Here is a 20,099-nt window from a genome sequence, read left to right as displayed (position 1 = left end):
TAAATCCTATCTCAAGATTCTCCCCAGACATGTTATATGACTATAAACTGAGGATCTGACTTCCAACACCTACCTACTACCCAACTATAAAAATGATAGCCCAGGTCCTTCCACAGCAGCAGTACAATACAGAGATTAAGAGCTTGGATTGTAATCTTAGTTTCATTACTTCTTAGCTGATCTTCCATTCCCTCACCTGGAAAACGTGGAAATCCATGACTCGTGGGTAAAAGATCTACAACAATGCCTGGCATCCAGTTATCTGTTGGGAGTGGCAGGAGCACAGGTCTTGACAGACATGGGTTCTGATCCTGGCTCTGAGAATCAGTGTGCAAGTGATCACAACTCTTCGCGTCTCAGTTTCTTCATATACAAACATAGATAATGGGATCTCCCTCCTAGGGTCATTGTAAGACTTTCAATGTAAAATGTCCCAAAAAATAAAGCACTCAACACACACAGTAGGTGCTCAATAAATGGTGATCCTATTCTTACCGGTCTGGACTCAATAATGTCTCCCTCATCACAGAAGAACTAGCACTTCGTGCAGACCAGGAGTCAGCCCTTTAGGCACCCACTTCCAACTTTTGGGCTTCTCCCATGCTCTCCAGAGGCAGTAGGAACATCTCAAACCAAGGACCTCCCTACTCACAATCATTCAATATTACAAGGGGTTTTATAACATGCATTATAAGCTGAACAGTGATAAAACATTTAATGAAATGTCTTCCTAAAAGAAATGAAATAAATAAATAAATAAATGTATGTCTTCTTTGGGACACTCAGAGACCAGTGATGAACATACAAAAACATATACCAGGCCCTGGCCGGTTGGCTCAGTGGTAGAGCGTCGGCCTGGCGTGCAGGAGTCCCGGGTTTGATTCTCGGCCAGGGCACACAGGAGAAGCACCCATCTGCTTCTCCACCCCTACCCCTCTCCTTCCTCTCTGTCTCTCTCTTCCCCTCCCACAGCCAAGGCTCCATTGGAGCAAAGTTGGCTGAGGATGGCTCCGTGGCCTCTGCCTCAGGCGCTAAAATGGCTCTGGTTGCGGCAGAGCGACGCCCCAGATGGGCAGAGCATCGCCCGCTGGTGGGCATGCCGGGTGGATCCCGGTTGGGCGCATGTGGGAGTCTGTCTGACTGCTTCCCCATTTCCAGCTTCAGGAAAATACAAAAAAAAAATCCAAAAAACAAACAAAAAAACCCACAAAAATATATACCATAAATACAAGACAGAAGAAAATAAATGTTAATGTGTACCAAGTGTCTATTGTGTGCCAGAGGAGAACAACTCAGTGAGGGGAACTGAGTAATGCCTTTATGGAGGTGGGCATTGAAGAATGGGGGTAAGGGGGGCAGTCAGACCAAGTGTCTTTTCAGAAGAGCTGGGTATACAAATCTACCCATGTTGAGGAGACTAAATGCCAAAAGGTTCTGCCTCTTTCCACACCAAAATCCTAAGAAATTGGAGTGCAACTTCAAGCATTAGCCATCTAGACCAATGGCTCTCAAGACGTTGGGAGGGGGAATAATTTTGCACCCGCCCCCACCCGGGGGGACATCTAGCAATGTTTGTCATGCCTGGGGGGGGGGGGTGCTACTGTCATCTAGTGGCTAGAAGCCAAGGAAGCTGCTAAACATCCTACAGTGCACAGGACCAACCCCACAGCAAAGAATTACCTTGCTGGAAATGTCAATAGGGCCAGAGAGCCAAACTCAGCAAGACTCTAAGCAAGGCCAGGCAGCCACCTAGGGAAATAACAGCTAGAACAACTCTGAGGTGGTAAAGCACAGCAGGATTCCAAATAAACCCTTGAGGGCATTAGATGGGAGGAAACGATGGTGTGTCAGTTAGAGATGGAGAGTTAAGATATGAAATAGCGGCCTGACCCGACCCCTTTTCATCCCCCCCAGCTTTATTGAAATATAACTCGCATATTAGTTTTAGGTGTACATGATTCCATATTAGTATATATTGCAAAATGATCACAATAAGTTTAGTTAACATCCATCACCTCACGTTAATTACAATTTTTTTCTTGTGATGAGAACGTTTAAGATCTATTTACTCTCTTACAAACTTTAAATATACAATACAGTATTGTTAACTACTGACACCACTCAATTACTCTATCACATCAACCTGTCATTTCCTGCACAGCACTTATCACAGTCGAAAATTATCTTATTTTCTCCTTTACTGTTTGTTGTCTTTCTACTCTGGAATGTAAATTCCCTGGGAGTGTAGCTTAATCTATTCTTGGCTGTTTCCACAGCACCTTGCATTAGTACTCCTTATAAAACAGTAAGCATTCAACTGCTCTGGTGAGCGAATAAGTTCTGATTTTCAATGGTTTCAGTGCTAGCATATGGAAGAGTTAGAGGCAGCCCCCCTCTGAGATAAGGGGGGCCGGGAGTGGAGTCGAGACCCCAAGCACTATGGAGACGCGAGCTGGGTGTCAAATTCAAAATTGCCCGCCTCCAAAGGACAGCTTAAAAAGAGAGAGAGACTGACAGAGAAACTGGAGCATACCAATGTGAAGCAGTGCGGGTTAAGTGTACCGTTTGGAACCGGAGGCCACAGGAGGGCTACCAGCAGTCCCACATCTTCCAGAGGGTTCATACAAGACGGGGAATCCGGCTGGCAACGGACTTTGACCGCCACTTTTGGCGGGAGGGGGCAGAGGAAGGGGTAACGTACAATCCGGAGCGTACCACTCAGGCCCGAGGGGGGGCCGCCCGAAGAATGGGCAACTGACACCTAGGGAAGAGGTTCAAGTCAAAAGCCCCCGAGCACAGAAAGCGGGTTTGGGCAGAACTCTCTAAGGAGGGGCAAGGAACCTGTTACGGTTCACGACATTTCAGGTGGCTGGGTTACACCAGTTTGCCGGATAAAGGTCTAGGGCCGGACGTGCTCAAGGCCGCAGCGGGGTTTATCTCACCAGAGCCATTGGGTCCAATGATGGCGGTGAACCTCTGAAATGGTCCGATAATCTGTCGACCCTTGTACGACTTAAAGTTCTCGATCTCTATCAGTTTCAGGAATCCCATATTGGCGGCGGCCCGACGACGGTACGAATGGCCGCGCCGTACGCCGGGAACTAGAGTACCCTGCGCGGGAAACACCGCAGTGCAGGCCGGGCGGATAGCAAACCTCGCGAGAATAAGTCCAGTCCGAACGGGATTTCCGGCTTCCAGCGTGGGCGGGAGCCAGGGGCGGGGCTTTCTAGCTGTCATAAAAGTTTTGTTGTTCCGTTGCCAGGACGCAAGCTTTGGACAAGCGTTTGGGTCCCGCCCCCTTCCTTGTTGCATGGCAACACAGAACGCCGCCGCTGTCTACCCAATCACGAAGGTAGGTAGCTGTTCCTGGAGCACTGAGAAAATCTGGGGATTGGAGTAAACACGAGTTAGAAGTCACAGTGTGGCTACGCCCTCCAGGGCAGGAGAAAGGTGGGAGATTGGCTGTGGCTTTACCCTGGCCAGTTAAGTCTCAAACAAGAGTGGGGTCGGGAATTGGGAGGACCCCGAGGAGCGGAGGGCTGGGTAAAGAGGGCCAGCGGGAGGATTCGGCGTTAGGTGAGCTAAGGCTTTGATGTGAATGGAGGCGGAACAGGTTGAAGTTAGAGGTGGGATGGGGTGTGAAGGGAGATGAGGGTACTCTGGAGCGACAGGTATATGGGCTGGGGAAAGCTGTGACCAGAGGTTCTGCCCCTATCCCCTGTCTCCCTCCTTTTCCTCCAAGAAGAGTTCAGAGACTGGCTCTGTAGCCGAAGGAGCAGTCGTGGACCTGAGCCACTTGGTAACTTGAACCTAGAAGCCAGCTAGGAGCTTCAAAATTGGGACTCCTTGCAGAGAAAGGTCTTTTGTGTGAACTGTTGGGAGTCAGAGTCCCTAGGCCAATGTTCTTCACCTTTAACCTTTATCCTTCTTCCCTTCTCCCCATTTCCTATCTCTCTTGTCATGCTTCACCTCCCAACCCATTCCCTCCTCTCCAGCCCCCTCTGCCCCAACCCTTGCCTCCCCCTTCCTCTTCTCTCTCTGCTCTCTGTCTTCCACTCCCATCAATTGTCCTGTTGCCCTCCTTCCTCTTTCCCCTTACTATATATCCCTCTTTTATATCCCTCTCCTTCATCCCATCATCCCCTTATCACTTTATACCTACTTATTACTAAGGTCATGGCCTTAGCAGTCCAAGAAACTTAAATGTGGAATCTTCCCCTTCACAAGGACTCAGATTTTTTTTTTATCACTTATGCTCCTTGTTATCTCCTGATGCTTAAGAGTATCTGACAGTAGGCACTCTGCAAATATTTGTTAAATGATAGAATGAACATGAGTGAAAAAAGCAAGGTGTAGAATAATACATACTTCATGACATTTTATAAAGTTCCAAGACAAGAAAATGTTTTAAAATATTGTTCAGCAAATGGTACACATAGTATATTAATGCATATTAGTAAGGGAGTGGTAACATTTTAGACAATGTTTATCTTTCAGGATAAGGATGAGGGAGAAAAGATACAGGATACTTAAAAGTATTGATCATGTTCTATTTCTTAAGTTGGAGAGCTGCTTCATGGATCTCTATTTTATCATGCTTCCTACCTTATGTATGGGTTATATATATTCTCCTGTATGAATCTAATATTTCACAATCACAAAATTATTTTATTTTTTATTTTTGTATTTTTCTGAAGTTGGAAACAGGGAGGCAGTCAGACAGACTCCCGCATGCACCTGACCAGGATCCACCCAGCATGCCCACCAGGGGGCAATGCTCTGCCCATTTGGGGCATCGCTCTGTTGCCACCAGGGCCATTCTAGCGCCTGAGGCAGAGGCCATGGAGCCATCCTCAGCGCCCGAGCCAACTTTGCTCCAATGGAGCCTTGGCTGCAGGAGGGGAAGAGAGAGACAGAGAGGAAGGAGAGGGGGAGGGGTGGAGAAGCAGATGGGCGCTTCTCCTGTGTGCCCTGGCCAGGAATCGAACCCGGGACTCCTGCATGCCATGCCGACGCTCTACCACTGAGCCAACTGGCCAGGGCCACAAAATAATTTAAAAAAAATAGGAAGTAGCTGTAGAAGGAGTTGAGGAATGGTGTTCCAAACAAAAGAATGGTTGTGTATAAGGCCCTGAGGTGGAAAGGTGTTTATTGCAGGACTTGATACCAGTGTGCCTAGAGCACTGTAAGTAAACAAGGGAGCAGGTGGCATGAGATGAACTGAAGAGGTATACAGGAACTGGATCTTGAAAGCCTACGATTAGGAATTTGGATCTGACTCTAAGTACAGTGGGAAGGCAGGGGAGGGTTTTAAGCAGGCGAAAGAAATAAGATTTATGTTTGCACAAGTGTTTTGACTGTGGCTTTAACTGGCTCACATGCCAAAAGTCAGCTTCCCAACACATGAAGGAACACAGGCAAATGTTAGCCTTTAGTTTGACTACAGAATAATAAAAATAAATAAAGGGGAAATGGTAGAGCTGATTACCGAAATGAAGAAAACTTAATAAAGCATAATGTGAAAGTGAGAGTGCTGTAAATGAGTTTGGAACTTGGAAAGGTGAGATCATGGAGACATCCTTATAAATATAGCAGATGGGGGTAGACTTCATCTTGTAAACACCAGGAAGCCATTTGCTTTAAAGCTGCTTTTTAAAGATTTGAAGATGAGGGGTGCAATGGTCAGATTCACTTTCAGAAGGATCACTCTGGTAAGCAGTGCAGGGGAAGAAACAGGGTAACACTATAGCAAGTGAGGCCAGTGAGGCTTCTGGAAATATTGCCTGGCACCAGATTATAAGACCTGAATTAGATTGGTGACAGCAGAGATGAAGGACACAAATATGAAATATAACAGAACGCCTGATCTGTGGTGGCGCAGTGGATAAAGCATTGACCTAGAATGCTGAGGTCGCCAGTTTGAAACCCTGGGCTTGCCTGTCAAGGCACACATGAGAAACAACTAATACAAGTGGATACTTTCCACTTCTTCCTTGCTCTCTCTCTCTCTCTCTCTCTCTCCCCTCTCTAAAAAATTAATAAAATCTTTAAAAATAAAGAAATACATAACAGGAAATTAAAATCAGTAGGCATCAATAACGTGAGGTGCTGCGGGGAGAAAAGAAGGGGGGTGGGTTATAGCACTAACGGGCCATCCCACTTCACCCTTTCTCCAGATGTTTCACCTAAACCCGCCACCGGATCCCAAGGAGATGGCAGCCATTGAGGCTAGAAGAAATCGAGAAAAGGAGCGGCAGAAACGATTCTTTGATGTGCGGACCCGAGTTATGGGGGTGAGTGGGTAGCAGTGATTTTCTTGAGAGCCAGAGCCACCTCACATTTTGTACTTGGAGAAAAACATAGCAGCACCTGGTAGAGCCCCTCCCTGATTTGAGCAGGCCCTAGAGCTGGAGAGGAAGGAGAGAGGGAAAAGGCGCCCGCCCCCAGGCGTGCAAAGGCCTAGGAAGGAGGTTGAGGCTCCAGGGGGAAAGACTGGGCGAAGAGAAGCCGGTGACAGCTGACTCCTCTCCAGTCAGTTCTGGGCCAAGTGGCCGGGTTCTTGAGGGACAAACAATGTGGAGCCAAATGAAATCTAAAGGGTATTTGATACTGTATATGCCTAAACTCTCTCTGGAAGACTACATAAGAAACTGTTGACCAGGCTGAGGGGCAGAGGTGGGAGGGACACTGAGTCTTCACTAAGCTCTATCCTCCTTTACATGATTTTGAAACGTTTTAAATGGATGAATGGGTAATTTTAAAAAAAAAAAAAAAAAAGAGAAAATATTGACAGTTTACAAAAAAATAGTAGATTGCTGGGTGGGGGTGGATCAAGGGAGGATGCATCCTGGTATTCTGGAAGACTCCACACCTGTGCTCAAGGGCCAGGTCTGCTCTTTACGGGATGCCTGCATGAGTCACGTGTCTTCTGAGCTTCAAGCTCCTCCTCAGTAGAATGAGGCTAAAAGGAAATGTTGAGGTATTAACTTATGGTGGTGTCTCTGGAAACCAGAGCAGAGTGCCTGACACAAGCAAGCAGTTGGATGAGGGGTGACTGGGGTGATTGAGATCCACTTGGCAAGTGTTTCCTAGGGCCTGCTCTGTGCCAAGCACTGGTTTGCACAGTAGAAGTACAAAAGTAAGGCCCGGTCTCAGCCCTTAATGGGCTCACATTGTGGTAAACATCATGATAGAGGCAAACTTCAATATAATGTGGGCAGTGGGTCCTATATCCTGTGGGAGTAGCACCTTCCAGAGGGGTCGGGAAAGTGACATCTGAGTTTGAGGGACAAATAAGTTTCAGTAAAGAGGAAAGGAAGAGTGTTCCAAGTGGAAGGAGTGGCTGGAGCAAAAACTGTTGGTGTGAAACAGCTTAAGATATGCATAGAGTGGCCCTGGCCGGTTGGCTCAGCGGTGGAGCGTCGACCTGGAGTGCAGGAGACCCGGGTTCGATTCCCGGCCAGGGCACATAGGAGAAGCACCCATTTGCTTCTCCACCCCCCCCTCCTTCCTCTCTGTCTCTCTCTTCACCTCCCGCAGCCAAGGCTCCATTGGAGCAAAGATGGCCCGGGCGCTGGGGATGGCTCCTTGGCCTCTGCCCCAGGCGCTAGAGTGGCTCTAGTCGCGGCAGAGCGACGCCCCGGAGGGGCAGAGCATCGCCCCCTGGTGGGCAGAGCTTAGCCCCTGGTGGGCGTTCCGGGTGGATCTCGGTCGGGCGCATGCGGGAGTCTGACTGTCTCTCCCCATTTCCAGCTTCAGAAAAATACAAAAAAAAAAAAAAAAAAGATATGCATAGAACTGCTGAGGGCAGAACAGGGGAAGAGGGTATGGAGATGAGGTTGCGGAGCGAGGCAGAAGCTAGGGGATTATAAACCATGCCGAGACGGTGGAACGTTATCCAGAAGGTACTGGGGATCCATATGAGGAGTTTGAAGTGGGATTTCTGAGCAGTTTAAGGCATGCTGCTGGGCCCTACCACGATTTAGCTCATTTCTTTGGAATCAGGTGGATGTTGAAGCTTTGGACAGGCAGGTGGAAGAGCGGAAGCTTCGGGAGGCAACAGAGAAGAGCAAGGAGGCAGTTTATGGTAAAAGCCCAAGGCCAGAGGCCTGTAAAGGAGGGTCAAGTAAGGGACTGAGTGGGCTGATAGGGCAGTTCTGCCTTGGGGCGGGGCCTGAGGCCTGGGCGGGGCTGTGCTGGAACAAACCAGATGGGCCCTGGGAGCAAGGCTGTGCTGAGTGGTTGCTGTCCTTCCTATGGGGGCCTTCCCCACGTCCCTGTCTGCCACTCCCAGGTACCAACCAACTGAAGTATGATGTGGTAGCCCAGATGCTAGAGAGGGAAGAGGCAGAACGGGCACGTCGGCTGTCCAGAAAAGTCCAGGACTTTCGGGAGCAGAAGCAACAGCTCCAGCATAGTCATGATTTTGACCTTTGGGAGCAAAACCATCTGTGGAATGAGTTTCCAGCCCATCCTGGGAACAATAATCCCTACTGTGGCCCATCCAGCCTGCAGTGCTTCTCCGAGGAGTACCTGGACCAGGCCGCATGCCTGAGAATGGAACAGGAGCGGTTTAGGTACAGCCTGGAGAAGCAAATGCAGGAGAAACAGCAAGCCAGGGCTGAAGAGATGCATATAGGTAAGCGGCTGGGCCCTCCAGGGTGAGACCTGAGGCCTGGGGGGAGGGGGGATTGTCCTGAGTCGGGTACAGCACCCAGGACACCAGAACTGTGGGAGGAGGTCCAATTACTCATAGGCTGCTGCTAAGAGACTGATCAGACCGCAACCTTCCCAACTTCCTTCAGTAACTGACAGTATAGCCATTGGTCCCCATCAGCCTGTCATTCCATTACCTGGAGGCAGTACAGTGAAGGCAGACCTACTAGCTCTGCTGCTTACTAACTGGTTTGGGCAAATGAATCTTCCTCTGTGCCTCAGTTTCCTCATCTTTAAAATGGCAGTAATAATCCACACCACACAGAGCTCACATGTGAATGAAATGAGATTCTGTATGTGAGTACAATCTGTAGCACTGGGTCTGTGAATGGTCTTCTGGTTTAGGATACACACAGTTTAGCTCAGTGCAGCCCAGGGTTGAGGGTTTAGAGGAAGAGAAAACTAACACCAAACTAAGCAATTGTGACTTTACTGTGTAGGCAGTAGGTAACCACTTAAGGGTTTTAAGCAGAGGGGTAACAAATCCATTTCAGTATTCAGCAAATATTAAGCTACGTACCTTGTGTCTAGCACAGTGAACGAAAAGAAAAATCCTTTTTTATTTTATTTTATTTTGAAAGACAGGAAGGGAAAGAGAGTGACTGTGCGATACTGGCCTTCTCTTACTCTCCATGAGAAAGTGGGGCCTCAGAGGCCAAGAGAGAAACTTCGGAGGGAGTTGTCCAGTTGTCCAGTACTGTCAATGCCCTGGAGCAGTTCAGACAGGAACGGAGACCTGTGTAAGATTTGGAAATTCGGAGGAGTTGCTGATTTGTCAGAGCAGTTGTAGTGGCCCTGTGGGGCCAGCAGCCTGATGGCCGAGGCAGGGGTGTGAGAAGGCAGCGGGGCGCAGGATCAGCACTGTGCCGAGTGCGAGCCCACGCAGCGGGATGGAAAGAGTATGGGCCGATTCCTCCAGAGACCTGGATTCAAATTCCAACCTGCTACTTGCCGACTGTGTAAGTCGGAGTGTTTTTATTCACCTCTGACCTCTCTGTGTCCCCATCTGGAAAATGGGGCTGGTCTTTTTCTCTCCGGGTTGCTGTGAAGAGTGAAATGAAATGGTGGACCCACTCTCCTCACCCCCAGCCCTTCAGTCTCTGAAGTCCATGTCACTGTGCGTCTTCAAAGCCAAGCCTTCAGCCTGTGCTGCAGACCCCATCTTCCCTGCCCTGCCGCTCAGGCCGTGCTTCCTCAGAGGGCCCTCCCACTCCTCCTCCCCCGTGTTCTCAGCACTTCCCCTTCCAGTGGTCCCTTCTGCGCAGGCTGTAAACATGCTCACCTCTAAATCGTCTTAAAGAAAACCTGCTTTTACAACCGTACTTTTCGTAAACTGTTTCCTCTTGTCTCTTCTTCCTAACTTCCCAGCCACACCTCAACCCCCTCAGATCTCGTTTCTCCCCACAAGTTCACTGCCACTTCTCTTACTAAAACCACCGAGGCCTTTGGTGTTGTCAGGTCCACGAGGCTGTTTACTTTCCTCCTTGATTGGATCTTTCTTGCTACACTTGACTCTGGTTACATCTTCCTTCTTGAACCGCTCTCTTCCTTGGCTTCTGTGACAGCACATTCTGCTCGTACCTTTCTGACCATCCTTCTCTGTCTGCCCTTTGTGGGTCCCCCTTCCTTCTACTCCTTCCTTCTTGACACTTTGTCCCTAGCACATTGCTCTCCCTCCCCTGCATACTTACCTCAGGTGTCCTCAGCTCTCATTCTGGTATCAGCTGCCATGTCATCACTTCTGTGCTGACTCTATCTGCAGAATCAGATATCTAGATGTCTGCTGACCACCTCCAACTCAACTTCCTAAACAGAATATTTATCAGTGCCCCTTAACCTGCTCTTCATTCTGTAGCTTCTACTTCTGGTGGTGGCCACACCATGCACCCAGCCATCTAAGTCAGCACCTGCGAAGGACCCCTGAGTCTTTTCTCCTTTACTCCCTCATCCACGCACTGCTGAGATAACCTCCTAAATACTTCCCTTCTACCCTTTCCATCACTTCGAGTCCTCCCAACTGGCCAAGTGCTAGCCTCCAAGACGGCTTCCCTGTCTCCATTGTCTACCAGAAGGAGATTTCTAAAATGCAAGTCTAACCATGTCACCTCCTTGCTTAAAATCCTCCCATGTTCCCCACCACCCTCCGGTGAAGTTTCTGGCCGTTAGTCTGGTCCCTGAAAAACTCTTTAGCCGCTTGCATTTTATGTTCCATAGTAGGTGCTCAATAAATATTTGTCAAATGAATTCATTGTGTACCTACTATGTGCCAGGCTCCGATCTAGGTGCTAGCACATGGTAGTGAATGAAACAGAAGAAAACCCTTCCCTCACAAAGATTACCTTCTAGTGAGAAGAGAGACAGTCAACAGAAAATAATTTTACATACAGAATATATTGGGTGCTGGCAAATGCCAGGGAGAAAAATTCAGGGGAGATAAATGTTGGAGGCAGACAGGTTGCAATTTTAGGTAGGAGAGAGAGGGAAGGCCTCACTGAAGTAGAAACGTTTGAGCAAAGACCTGAGGGAAGCAAGAAAGCTGAGCCAAGACTAACTAACATCTATTACAAGTCAATGAGGTAGGAGTGTCTGGCATGTTCAAGAAGAAGCAAAACCAGCACAGCTGCCCTGTGTCAATATCTCCGCTCATATTATGCCTGTGGCCTGGAATTCCCTTTGCTCTTTCTGCCTGTATGCAACAGGACCACCTCCTCCTGGAAGCCTTCCTCTCACTCACCATCCAGAGCTCTCATAATGCCCTGTATACATCTCTGTTAATGACCTTACCACATTGTGGTACGATGATCTATGTTTATCTATCCCCACACTAGACAGGGAGCTCTTTGAGGACAGGATCTAATTCCATGGTGTTCTCAGAACCCAACACATGGTTCTTAGACTGAAGCTCCGAGAGACAGAATGATCCCTAAGGTCACACAGCTTAGAAGCAACAGAGCTGGCATTGGGATCCACTGGAGGCATCTTTTGGTTAGGCACTTGAGAAATTCTGTTACTGCCACTTTGGCTTTCCTTAGCCACACAGAGTCGCTCTTTCCACATCCCTACAGTTAGGATATTACCCCCATTCTGAAACATACACACACACCAACAATGCTTGTTGCACACATGGCTGAATGAGTGAACCCGGAGTGGAGCAGGCCAGTACAGTACCTTGGCTATATTTCTCTGTGTAGATGAGCTCAGCAACCAGCTGCGCCTAGCAGCGGACATGCAGGCTGCCCAGATGGCCAGGCTGGAGGAGTCCTGTCGCAAAGCCATCAAGTGTGCCATAGCCAACGCCAACAGAGCCAAGGTATGGCCTGAGCTATCCAGTGCTCTGGGCTCTCCCTAACTCCCTGAACAAAGTCCTGGCGAACCTTATCCACATCTTTCCCCCCAAAATACTTCTTGAATCAACACCAGCCCTTTCATCTACCTGAGGGCTTCCCCCTTTACCCACGGGCCCTCTTGGGGTGGAAGATGCCATTCCTCACCTCTGGATTCAGCAGGACTTGAGAACAAAACACTGCCTTCCCTCCCCCAGCTGCTCAGTCTAAGGGCTTCTAGAGGGCAGGGAAGTTCCCTCTCTTCCACCCCTTCCCCACCTTAGGTCATTCAAGGCCTATGCAATACCTGTTCCTAATATCCCTGAGATGGAGGAAAGTAGGGCCATGTCTCCTCCTTCCCTCTGACTGAGAGTTCCTTGAGGTTGGGCACCCAAATGCTCACATTCAGGGATCCCACCAGGCAGCTGAGGTAGCCGAGAGAAAGCGCCGAGAACGTCAGTGGGAACAGGAGGCAAACATGAGTGAGATCCAGTACCAGATCAGGAGTGACCTACTGACTGAGAATCCTCAGGCTGCCCAAAGCTCTGTAGATCCCCACCGGGTCCAGCCCCAGTGCTGGAAGGGCATGACTCCAGAGCAGCGAACTGCCATCAACAAAGCCCAGGAAGCACAACGTCATGAAAAGAAGGCACAGCGCCAGGCCGAACAAGAACTAGATGCCAAATGGGGAAGCCAGGCCATAAGCCTGGCCCAAGCAACTATGGAGCTAGAAGAACAGGAGAGGGAACTGTGTGCTGAATTTCGGAGAGGGCTGGGCTCCTTCAACCAGGAGCTGGCTAATGAGCAAAGCACCCAGTGAGTTCTAGGGGGTGGCAGCAGGGATGGCTGCCAAGGGGTGGGGAGGAATGGTGAGGGCTAGGGAGAGAGGAAAAGCCCATCAGTTGATGCCTCTGGACTTCTTTCACAGCCAGAATTACCTGAATTCAATGATCTACACCAATCAGCCTACAACCCAATATCATCTACAGTTCAACACTAGCAGCCGCTGAGCTCAAGGTGGTCGGCTCTTCTTCCCCCCACCTCCATCAAGCTCACAGAACCTAGGAATCAAAGAGGAAAATGTTGCAGACTCCTTACAATCCAGTCCGCAGAGGAAGAACTGAGCCAGTTACCCCCACCTTCAAGCCTCGATAATAAAGTTGTTCACTAAAATCAAGACCATGTGTTGTAATAGGACACAAAAGGTGTGACGTAATGCTTTGCACTTGCCACCCCTGGGATCTATGCATCGACCCTGTCAGTCTTCACCCACTCACCTTTCTGCCCCGTGTCAGTTCCCCCAGCACACAGAGCTGCCCACTTCCTATAAGAAATAGAGACTCTACCTGACTGGTGGTGGCACAGTGGATAGTGTTGACCTGGGACACTGAGGTCCCAGGTTCAAGATGCTCACCAGCTTGAGCACGGGGTCACCAGCTTGAGCCCCTAGATCAAGGCACGTATGAGAGGCAATCAGTGAACAACTAAAGTGACGTAGTTATGAGCTGATGCTTCTCATCTCTCTCACTTAAAAAAAAAAAAGAGAGAAAAGAAAAGAAATAGAGACTTTATTAGGCACAGAGGGTGACTAGTAGGCAGAGTTACAAAATGGTCACCGGGCTTCCTCTCAAGCTGGAGTTCAGTATGCCGGGACAAGGAGGTGGAAGAGTGTGTTTTCTCTGCTCTCTCCCTCAAGGCTGCATGCGGATGGCCCCATCCAGCCGGATGACCTCTCCATTGATGAATGGATTCTCCACAATGAACTGTACCAGATGAGCATATTCAGCAGGGTCGCCCAGTCGGCTGGGGAAGGGCACCTGGCTGGCCAGGAAGTTGCGCACTTTCTCTGGGAGGCTGGTCAGCAGTGGGGTGCCAAATAGGCCTAGACAAGAGAGCCAGAGTGAAAGCCCCACCCTCACTTTCATGTTTACGCAATCCCCCCTCACCTTATCCCTAGTTGTAGTGCTTCCCTATGCCCAGAATGGAAGGCTACTGCTGCTTAGATGGTAGATACTTCCCTCTCAATTGGCCGTGTATCCCACCCAAACCCAGGTGTGGCAGGGAGGGGATATGTCTACCTGGAGCAATGGTCATCACCCGGATGCCCATGGGAGCCAGATCTCGAGCAATGGGCAATGTCATGCCCACTATGCCCCCCTTGGAAGCAGAGTATGCAGCTTGTCCCACCTGGAGAAAGAGTGGAGGTCATAGGTGGAAGGGTACCAGTAGTCACTGAGGAAGGACAAGCCTTGCCCTGCTCACACACCTGGCCCTCAAATGCAGCCACACTGGCGGTGTTGATGATAACTCCACGGTGGCCTCCCTGGTCTGGTTCATTCTGGCCCATCTCACCAGCCACAAGGCGGATCACATTGAAGGTGCCTATTAGATTCACCTGGAGTACCAGTAGAAAGATAGTTAGGAGGCAGAGGCAGCCTTTTGTCCCCTAAAAGTTTTGGGGGCACCCACAGCCAAACACCTCTTATTCCTACCCTTGGAGAACCTCCAAAGCCTCACATTGATAACTCGCTGGAAGTCCTCCAAGGTATGGGCCTGCTTCTTCTTTAAGTTGTATGTCTTGATGGCCACTGCAATGCCTGCACAATTGACTGCCACGTCCACACGGCCAAACTTTTCTTTTGCTAGAGTGAGGGCTCCTTGCACGTCCTTCTCTGAGGTCACCTTTAGAGGGAAAAGTGGAGAAGGTATTCATCACCCAACACACACACACACACACACACACACACACACACACACACCCCTAAACCTATGGGAGGGAAGTGCAGAATTATGTAAGCAAGGGAGAGACCAAGAAAAGTTCAAGTCGGATAAAGCTGAAAATGTTATGTACTACAGAACAGTGTTTCAAAACATTTTTCAAATGTATGCCTTCTTTTGATAAATTCACACACCAGTGGAGATTCTCAATCGCTGTAGATCAGAGCACTGTTTCAGATTTAGTGTATGAATATAGACTAGCTTTTTTTTTGTACCCCCCCACCTGCTAAGATGACTGCATCAAGCTTTAGTGTCTGTAGTTTGTTTCGTGAAGTTTTTCAACTTTGTAAATATAAAATTACAGGGAAGCATATGAATTTTCAAACTATACATACCCCTCTTGGAGATGCTGATATGTCCAACCCCCATCCTCATTGTTGTGAAGGGAAAAGGAGATGCGTCTACAGCTCACATAGACAGTACCCTATGGGAGGGGCGGGACCCCATGAGTTCCCAGGCGGGTATCCTGGGGAGACTTGAAGTGACTCCACTTACATCAGCTGGGGCGAAGGCGCAGTTCTTCCCCAACTTCTTGGCCTGGGCCTCTCCCTGCGAGCTGGGCAGGTCCAGAAGAACAGCAGAAGCCCCGTGTCCCACCAGCCGCTCTGCTGTGGCCAGGCCTAGGCCCGAGGAGCCTCCGGTTACTATGGCGACCAGGCCCTGTAAAGAGGGCAAGGTCAACGGCTACACTGTGCAACCCTTTCAACTGCCTGTTCTCCAGGCTTCTGCAAGGGAAGGTCCTGGTTACTGCTGCAGAATGACACAGGTGTGCCTCTTCTCCTTACTGACGGCACCTCTAGGTTTCTCATCCCCGGACAGTCCACCCAGTCACCCCACATACATGTGCTGTGGAGAGCTGACCTTCACCCCCGAGCCCCACCGCCGCAATACCAGGCCCAGATACGTGTGACCAATTTCTCCCAGCACCGATCTCTTTCCCCTAGTTCCACGGCCGCAACGGTCCCAGCAGATGCAGCAGGACAAGCCGCAGGGGCGAGAACCTGAATACCTTAACGCTCCGACACACCGCAGCCATTTTCCGGAACCCTCTTCTTCCTACCGCTGTGATGCTCTCTTATTGGCGAAGACGCGGGGCGTGACCGACGGAGTGGGCGGGGCTTCCCGGCGTCTGCTTACTGGCCCCGCCCTCTGTGGTGAAGGTTAGGCCGCCAGAAGGTGCTTTCAAAGAGTTCTGTCTCCTGGGGAAAGAACCTAAGAGCTACAGCGCAATGCTACACCCTCCACCCCACTCTCTAACTGGCTCGAGGGCAGGCGGCCAGCCCTGCGGGAGAGGGCGGGGAGGAGGGAGGCAGGAGATTGAGAGAGTGTTCCTTTTTCCTCGGAAAAATCCTTCATTCAAGTATAAACGTATCTGAGAGACTCTTACATGCTAGGCTTTGTGCGGGACACGGGATACCAAGAGGAATAATAAAGGGTTCATGCCTTCCAGGAAAGCACAGTTGCATTGGAAAAGAGATAATTACAGTACAGGCACAGACCAAGGAAGGTAAGAGAACCAGATTCTGGGACTCAGACATGAATATCCAAAGGTAGAGATTCTGAGAGCCACGTAGAGAGGGATGTGTTGAGGAAGAGATTGAAGGAACAAAGCTGCCAGGAGAGATAACATAGATGGGCAGGGGCGGATTTAACAGCAGGCACACCGGGCGCGCGCCCTGGGCCCCGACTTCTGAAGAGCCCCGCAAAACCCCAACTTTACACTTTTTTTCTAATGACATCAAGTTTGGTTTCATATGTTCAATTTTAACATTAATAGTACATAATATTTTTTTTTAATTTTAAAATATGGTTAGCATGTATTCTTATTTTCTCTGTCTCTCTCTTTTTTTTAAGGGGCCCAATATTTTCTTCTGTTCCCAGGGCCAAACCGACCTTAATCCGCCTCTGCAGATAGGGATGTGTAAGAGACACAGAAGCTAGGAGACAGACATTTGAAGACAGAGCTGCTGAGAAACACAAGTACAGAGAGGCATAAATAAAGAAGCAAAAACATCTTTTACCAGTTCAACCTTTGCTACTGTCCTCTGTGTCTAACAGATTTTGAACCCAAAAGTCCAGATCACACATTGTGGATTGGAGCTCAACGAGAGTCTGTCATTTAAGATTCAGGTATTTGGTCATCCTAGAACAACCAGCATCCCAATTAGAATCTTGAGTCCATCTAACCTACCTAATCTGACTTCCTTCTATACTTTTCCCCAAAGTCTTCAGGCAATAAATCTTACTCTACATTTTAAACCCTGTTCGGCTTTCTGTTTCCTCTATCTACACTCCCCATGTGCTTTTCCACTGAGGAAGACCTCCTAGTTTTTGACAACTGCCACATTCATGGTCCCTACACCATATTTGTCAAAAGATTTAGTACTATACTCACAATCTTTCTGACTACCTGAAGTCCTTCCAGCAATTTATAGTTCCTCACCAGGCCCAATACACTCCAGCCACAGTGGCCTCTTTGTGTTCATCTTTGCATTAGCTGTTGCTTCTGCTTGGAATGCTCTCCCCCGGATCTTTGCACTACTGCCTTTCGCATGGTTTGCTTAACTGTCAACCCCCCTCTCTGATCTCTCAAGCTGTAGCCACCTAGTTACTATCCCATTGTGTTGGAAGAGGTCATCAAGCAGATGTGACTTTCAGTTGTCCTGCTAGCTGGAACCAAGCAATTGATGCCTTCTTACCCACACCCCTATCCTTGGAATATACACTCTACTCACCATTCCCACAGCCGGAACTGTTTCAAGGACACAGCTTTGAGAAAGTAATGTGTTGTTGAGACCATCTGTGACTGAACCCAGTTAAGGCCACTGTATAAACTTTTATAATTCTGGCAGTGATGCTCTGACCGATGGCTCGGTTGGTTGAATCATCATTTTGATATGCAAAGGTTCCGGGTTTGATAGGTTCCGGTTTGATGTGCCTGGTCAGGGCGCATACAGGAACAGGTCAATGTTTCTGTCTCTCTCTCTTTCCCTTCCTCTCCCTATAAAAATCAATCAATCAATAAATTAAAAAAAATAAAATTCTGACAGTGGGTACAGAGATGTACTTATATTGTGGCCACCCAAGACAAGCGTCATATGTAAGTTCCCTGCCACCTACCCATCTGGAGTGGTCTGCCTCATTCTTCCATCTTTCCTTGCCTTGTGTGCACAGTAGCTGGTTTGCAAACAAGCACATTGCATATTTAAATTTTCTGCATAGCACTTACAGGTCCATAATCTTTTTTCCAACCTTGGGGCCAAATATGTTTTGGAATTCAGAAGTTTTTCAATTTTAGAAAGGAAGACGTACTCAATATTACATAACTCTATATACTGCGTATACTCTATATTATATAACTACCGAGAAAGGTCTGGAGCATCACTTAAAATTGAACATTACTATTTCTAGAGTGAAAAGTATGAAAATTTACACTAAGTGTGAATCAAGATTATAAATAGCCATATACTACTTCAGGTCAGGTTTAGTCAACTAGTGAGTTTGGACTCCAAAGTATGATAAAACAGCCTATGCTTTTCAGAACTTCTGGCATTGTGAATTGTGCCTAAAAGCTTTTAAGCCTTGTTTACCTAGACCTTGTGTGTGTGTGTGTGTGTGTGTGTGTGTGTGTGTAAGGCTGGTGGCCATGGCCTTGCAGATTTGCATTGATTTTGTGCAGACAGTAAAGGAACTGTGGAGCCGAAAAACGGTGAGCCATACAAATTTATTGGAGGCTTGCAAAGACAGGTAAGCCAAAAGAAGGAAAAAAAGAAAAAAAAAGGAAAAGGAAAACCTGCTTTTCGCGGTTTTGTTCGCAAGAGATCAGGAAACAAACTGCACCTGCTAGTGGTGGGCTGCAATCTGATCTCATCACCCTGAGGCGAAGCGCTTACATCCTTAGAATAATGTTGTCACGTGCTCATGCACTAATTTCACAAAGTGCTTGCACCTGGTAAACCAGCAAGTAAGCCTAACACAGCTGTTTTCCCCAGTGCGTGTTTGTGTAGTTCTTCCCCTGATGGAAAGTAAGCTCATGATGGTAGCAGAGTCTTGTCCTGCTAGTTCATCTCCTGGCTACCCAATGCTAAGAACACTGACTATACTAGACACTCAGTACAAATGCATGCATGAATGAATGAATGAATGAATGAATGAATGAGTCAATCAACCAATCAATCTTGGGAGAATGTGCAGGTCCAGCTTCATGATTCCTTATCTACTCAACTTTAGGGAACTTCACCTCCTCAACTTTAGGGCCCTTTACCTCCCTCTACTTTAAATTTCTTTTTTAAAAAAATGTTTAGAGAGAGAGAGAAAGGAAAACATCAATTTGCTGTCCCACTCGTCTATGCATTCATTAGTTGCTTCCTGTATGTGCCCTGACTGGGGATCAAACTCACAACCTAGGGATAATGCTCTATCCAACTGAGTTACCCAGCCAGGGCACCTCCTCTCTATTTTAACCATCTCTGTTTAGCCACATTATTAACCTTGGAATGACTCCCTCATGTCCCCAGCGTCTACACACCACCATCTCTCATTCTGACCATGTTCTCTCACTCATCTCAGATCTCCTCCCCTCTACCACTTCTTTAATCTCCATAAACCCTGTTGTTCTGTGGGCCTTTCTATTTCCTTTCAGCCCAGTAGCCTCTTCCTACCTTTCTTCTGGCCAGAATACACCCCTTTTTTTTTTTACAGAGACAGAGAGAGAGTCAGAGAGAGGGATAGACAGGGACAGACAGACAGGAACGGAGAGAGATGAGAAGCATCAATCATCAGTTTTTGGTTGCGACACCTTAGTTGTTCATTGATTGCTCTCTCATATGTGCCTTGACCACAGGCCTTCAGCAGACCGAGTAACCCCTTGCTCAAGCCAGCGACCTTGGATCCAAGCTGGTGAGCTTTGCTCAAACCAGATGAACCCACGCTCAAGCTGGTGACCTTGGGGTCTCAAACTTGGGATAGAGCATCCCAGTCTGACGCTCTATCCACTGCGTCACCGCCTGGTCAGGCAATACCACTCTCTCTTTACCTATTCTCACCTCAACCTCAAACCATGTGCCCCTTGACATTCTCCCAGTTCAAGTCCTGATACTTTAGCACAGGTTCTGAAGCCAAAAGGCCTGGGTTTGAATCTCAGCTCCATCACTTACTAGTTGAACGACCTTGGGCCAATTACTTAACTGTTGTGCCTCAGTTTCCTCTTCTGTAAAATGGACATAATCAAAGCACCTACCTTGTCAGATTGTTAGGAATAAATGAGTTAACAACTAAGAAAAA

At 48.4% G+C, this 20,099-nt stretch overlaps 3 protein-coding genes across 4 annotated transcripts in view; 1 reads left to right on the top strand and 2 right to left on the bottom strand.

Annotated features, from left to right (window-relative positions):
• SMC1A (structural maintenance of chromosomes 1A) overlaps positions 1-3,130 on the bottom strand; it is a 33,657-nt gene extending 30,527 nt beyond the window's left edge. The window contains exon 1 of the mRNA XM_066356068.1: positions 2,943-3,130. Within this exon, the coding sequence (XP_066212165.1) occupies positions 2,943-3,051 (109 nt within the window). The 5' untranslated portion in view covers positions 3,052-3,130. The remainder of the gene's footprint in view (positions 1-2,942) is intronic.
• Positions 3,131-3,223: 93 nt separating this feature from the next.
• RIBC1 (RIB43A domain with coiled-coils 1) lies at positions 3,224-13,191 on the top strand. Of its 2 annotated transcripts, none has more exons than XM_066356568.1 (7): positions 3,224-3,352; positions 6,177-6,293; positions 8,005-8,086; positions 8,294-8,638; positions 11,907-12,025; positions 12,460-12,854; positions 12,967-13,191. In XM_066356568.1, the coding sequence occupies exons 1-7, from the start codon at positions 3,311-3,313 to the stop codon at positions 13,046-13,048; spliced, it is 1,182 nt and encodes a 393-aa protein (XP_066212665.1). In that variant the 5' UTR covers positions 3,224-3,310; the 3' UTR covers positions 13,049-13,191. The 2 variants fall into 2 exon arrangements, with proteins under 2 accessions (XP_066212665.1, XP_066212666.1); XM_066356569.1 differs by lacking the exon at positions 3,224-3,352 and adding an exon at positions 3,387-3,450.
• Positions 13,192-13,589: 398 nt separating this feature from the next.
• HSD17B10 (hydroxysteroid 17-beta dehydrogenase 10) lies at positions 13,590-15,943 on the bottom strand. The gene is made up of 6 exons (XM_066356227.1): positions 15,826-15,943; positions 15,312-15,476; positions 14,556-14,720; positions 14,305-14,433; positions 14,117-14,225; positions 13,590-13,920 (listed from the first exon to the last, which is right to left on the bottom strand). Exons 1-6 carry the CDS (start codon positions 15,850-15,852, stop codon positions 13,730-13,732), a joined length of 786 nt encoding a protein of 261 aa, XP_066212324.1. The 5' UTR covers positions 15,853-15,943; the 3' UTR covers positions 13,590-13,729.
• Positions 15,944-20,099: the final 4,156 nt, after the last annotated feature.

The sequence above is a fragment of the Saccopteryx leptura genome, chromosome X (assembly GCF_036850995.1).
Source record: "Saccopteryx leptura isolate mSacLep1 chromosome X, mSacLep1_pri_phased_curated, whole genome shotgun sequence".
Lineage (NCBI taxonomy): Eukaryota > Metazoa > Chordata > Mammalia > Chiroptera > Emballonuridae > Saccopteryx > Saccopteryx leptura.
Note: the sequence above shows the minus strand (reverse complement) of the source record. Positions and strands in the feature narration are given on the sequence as shown.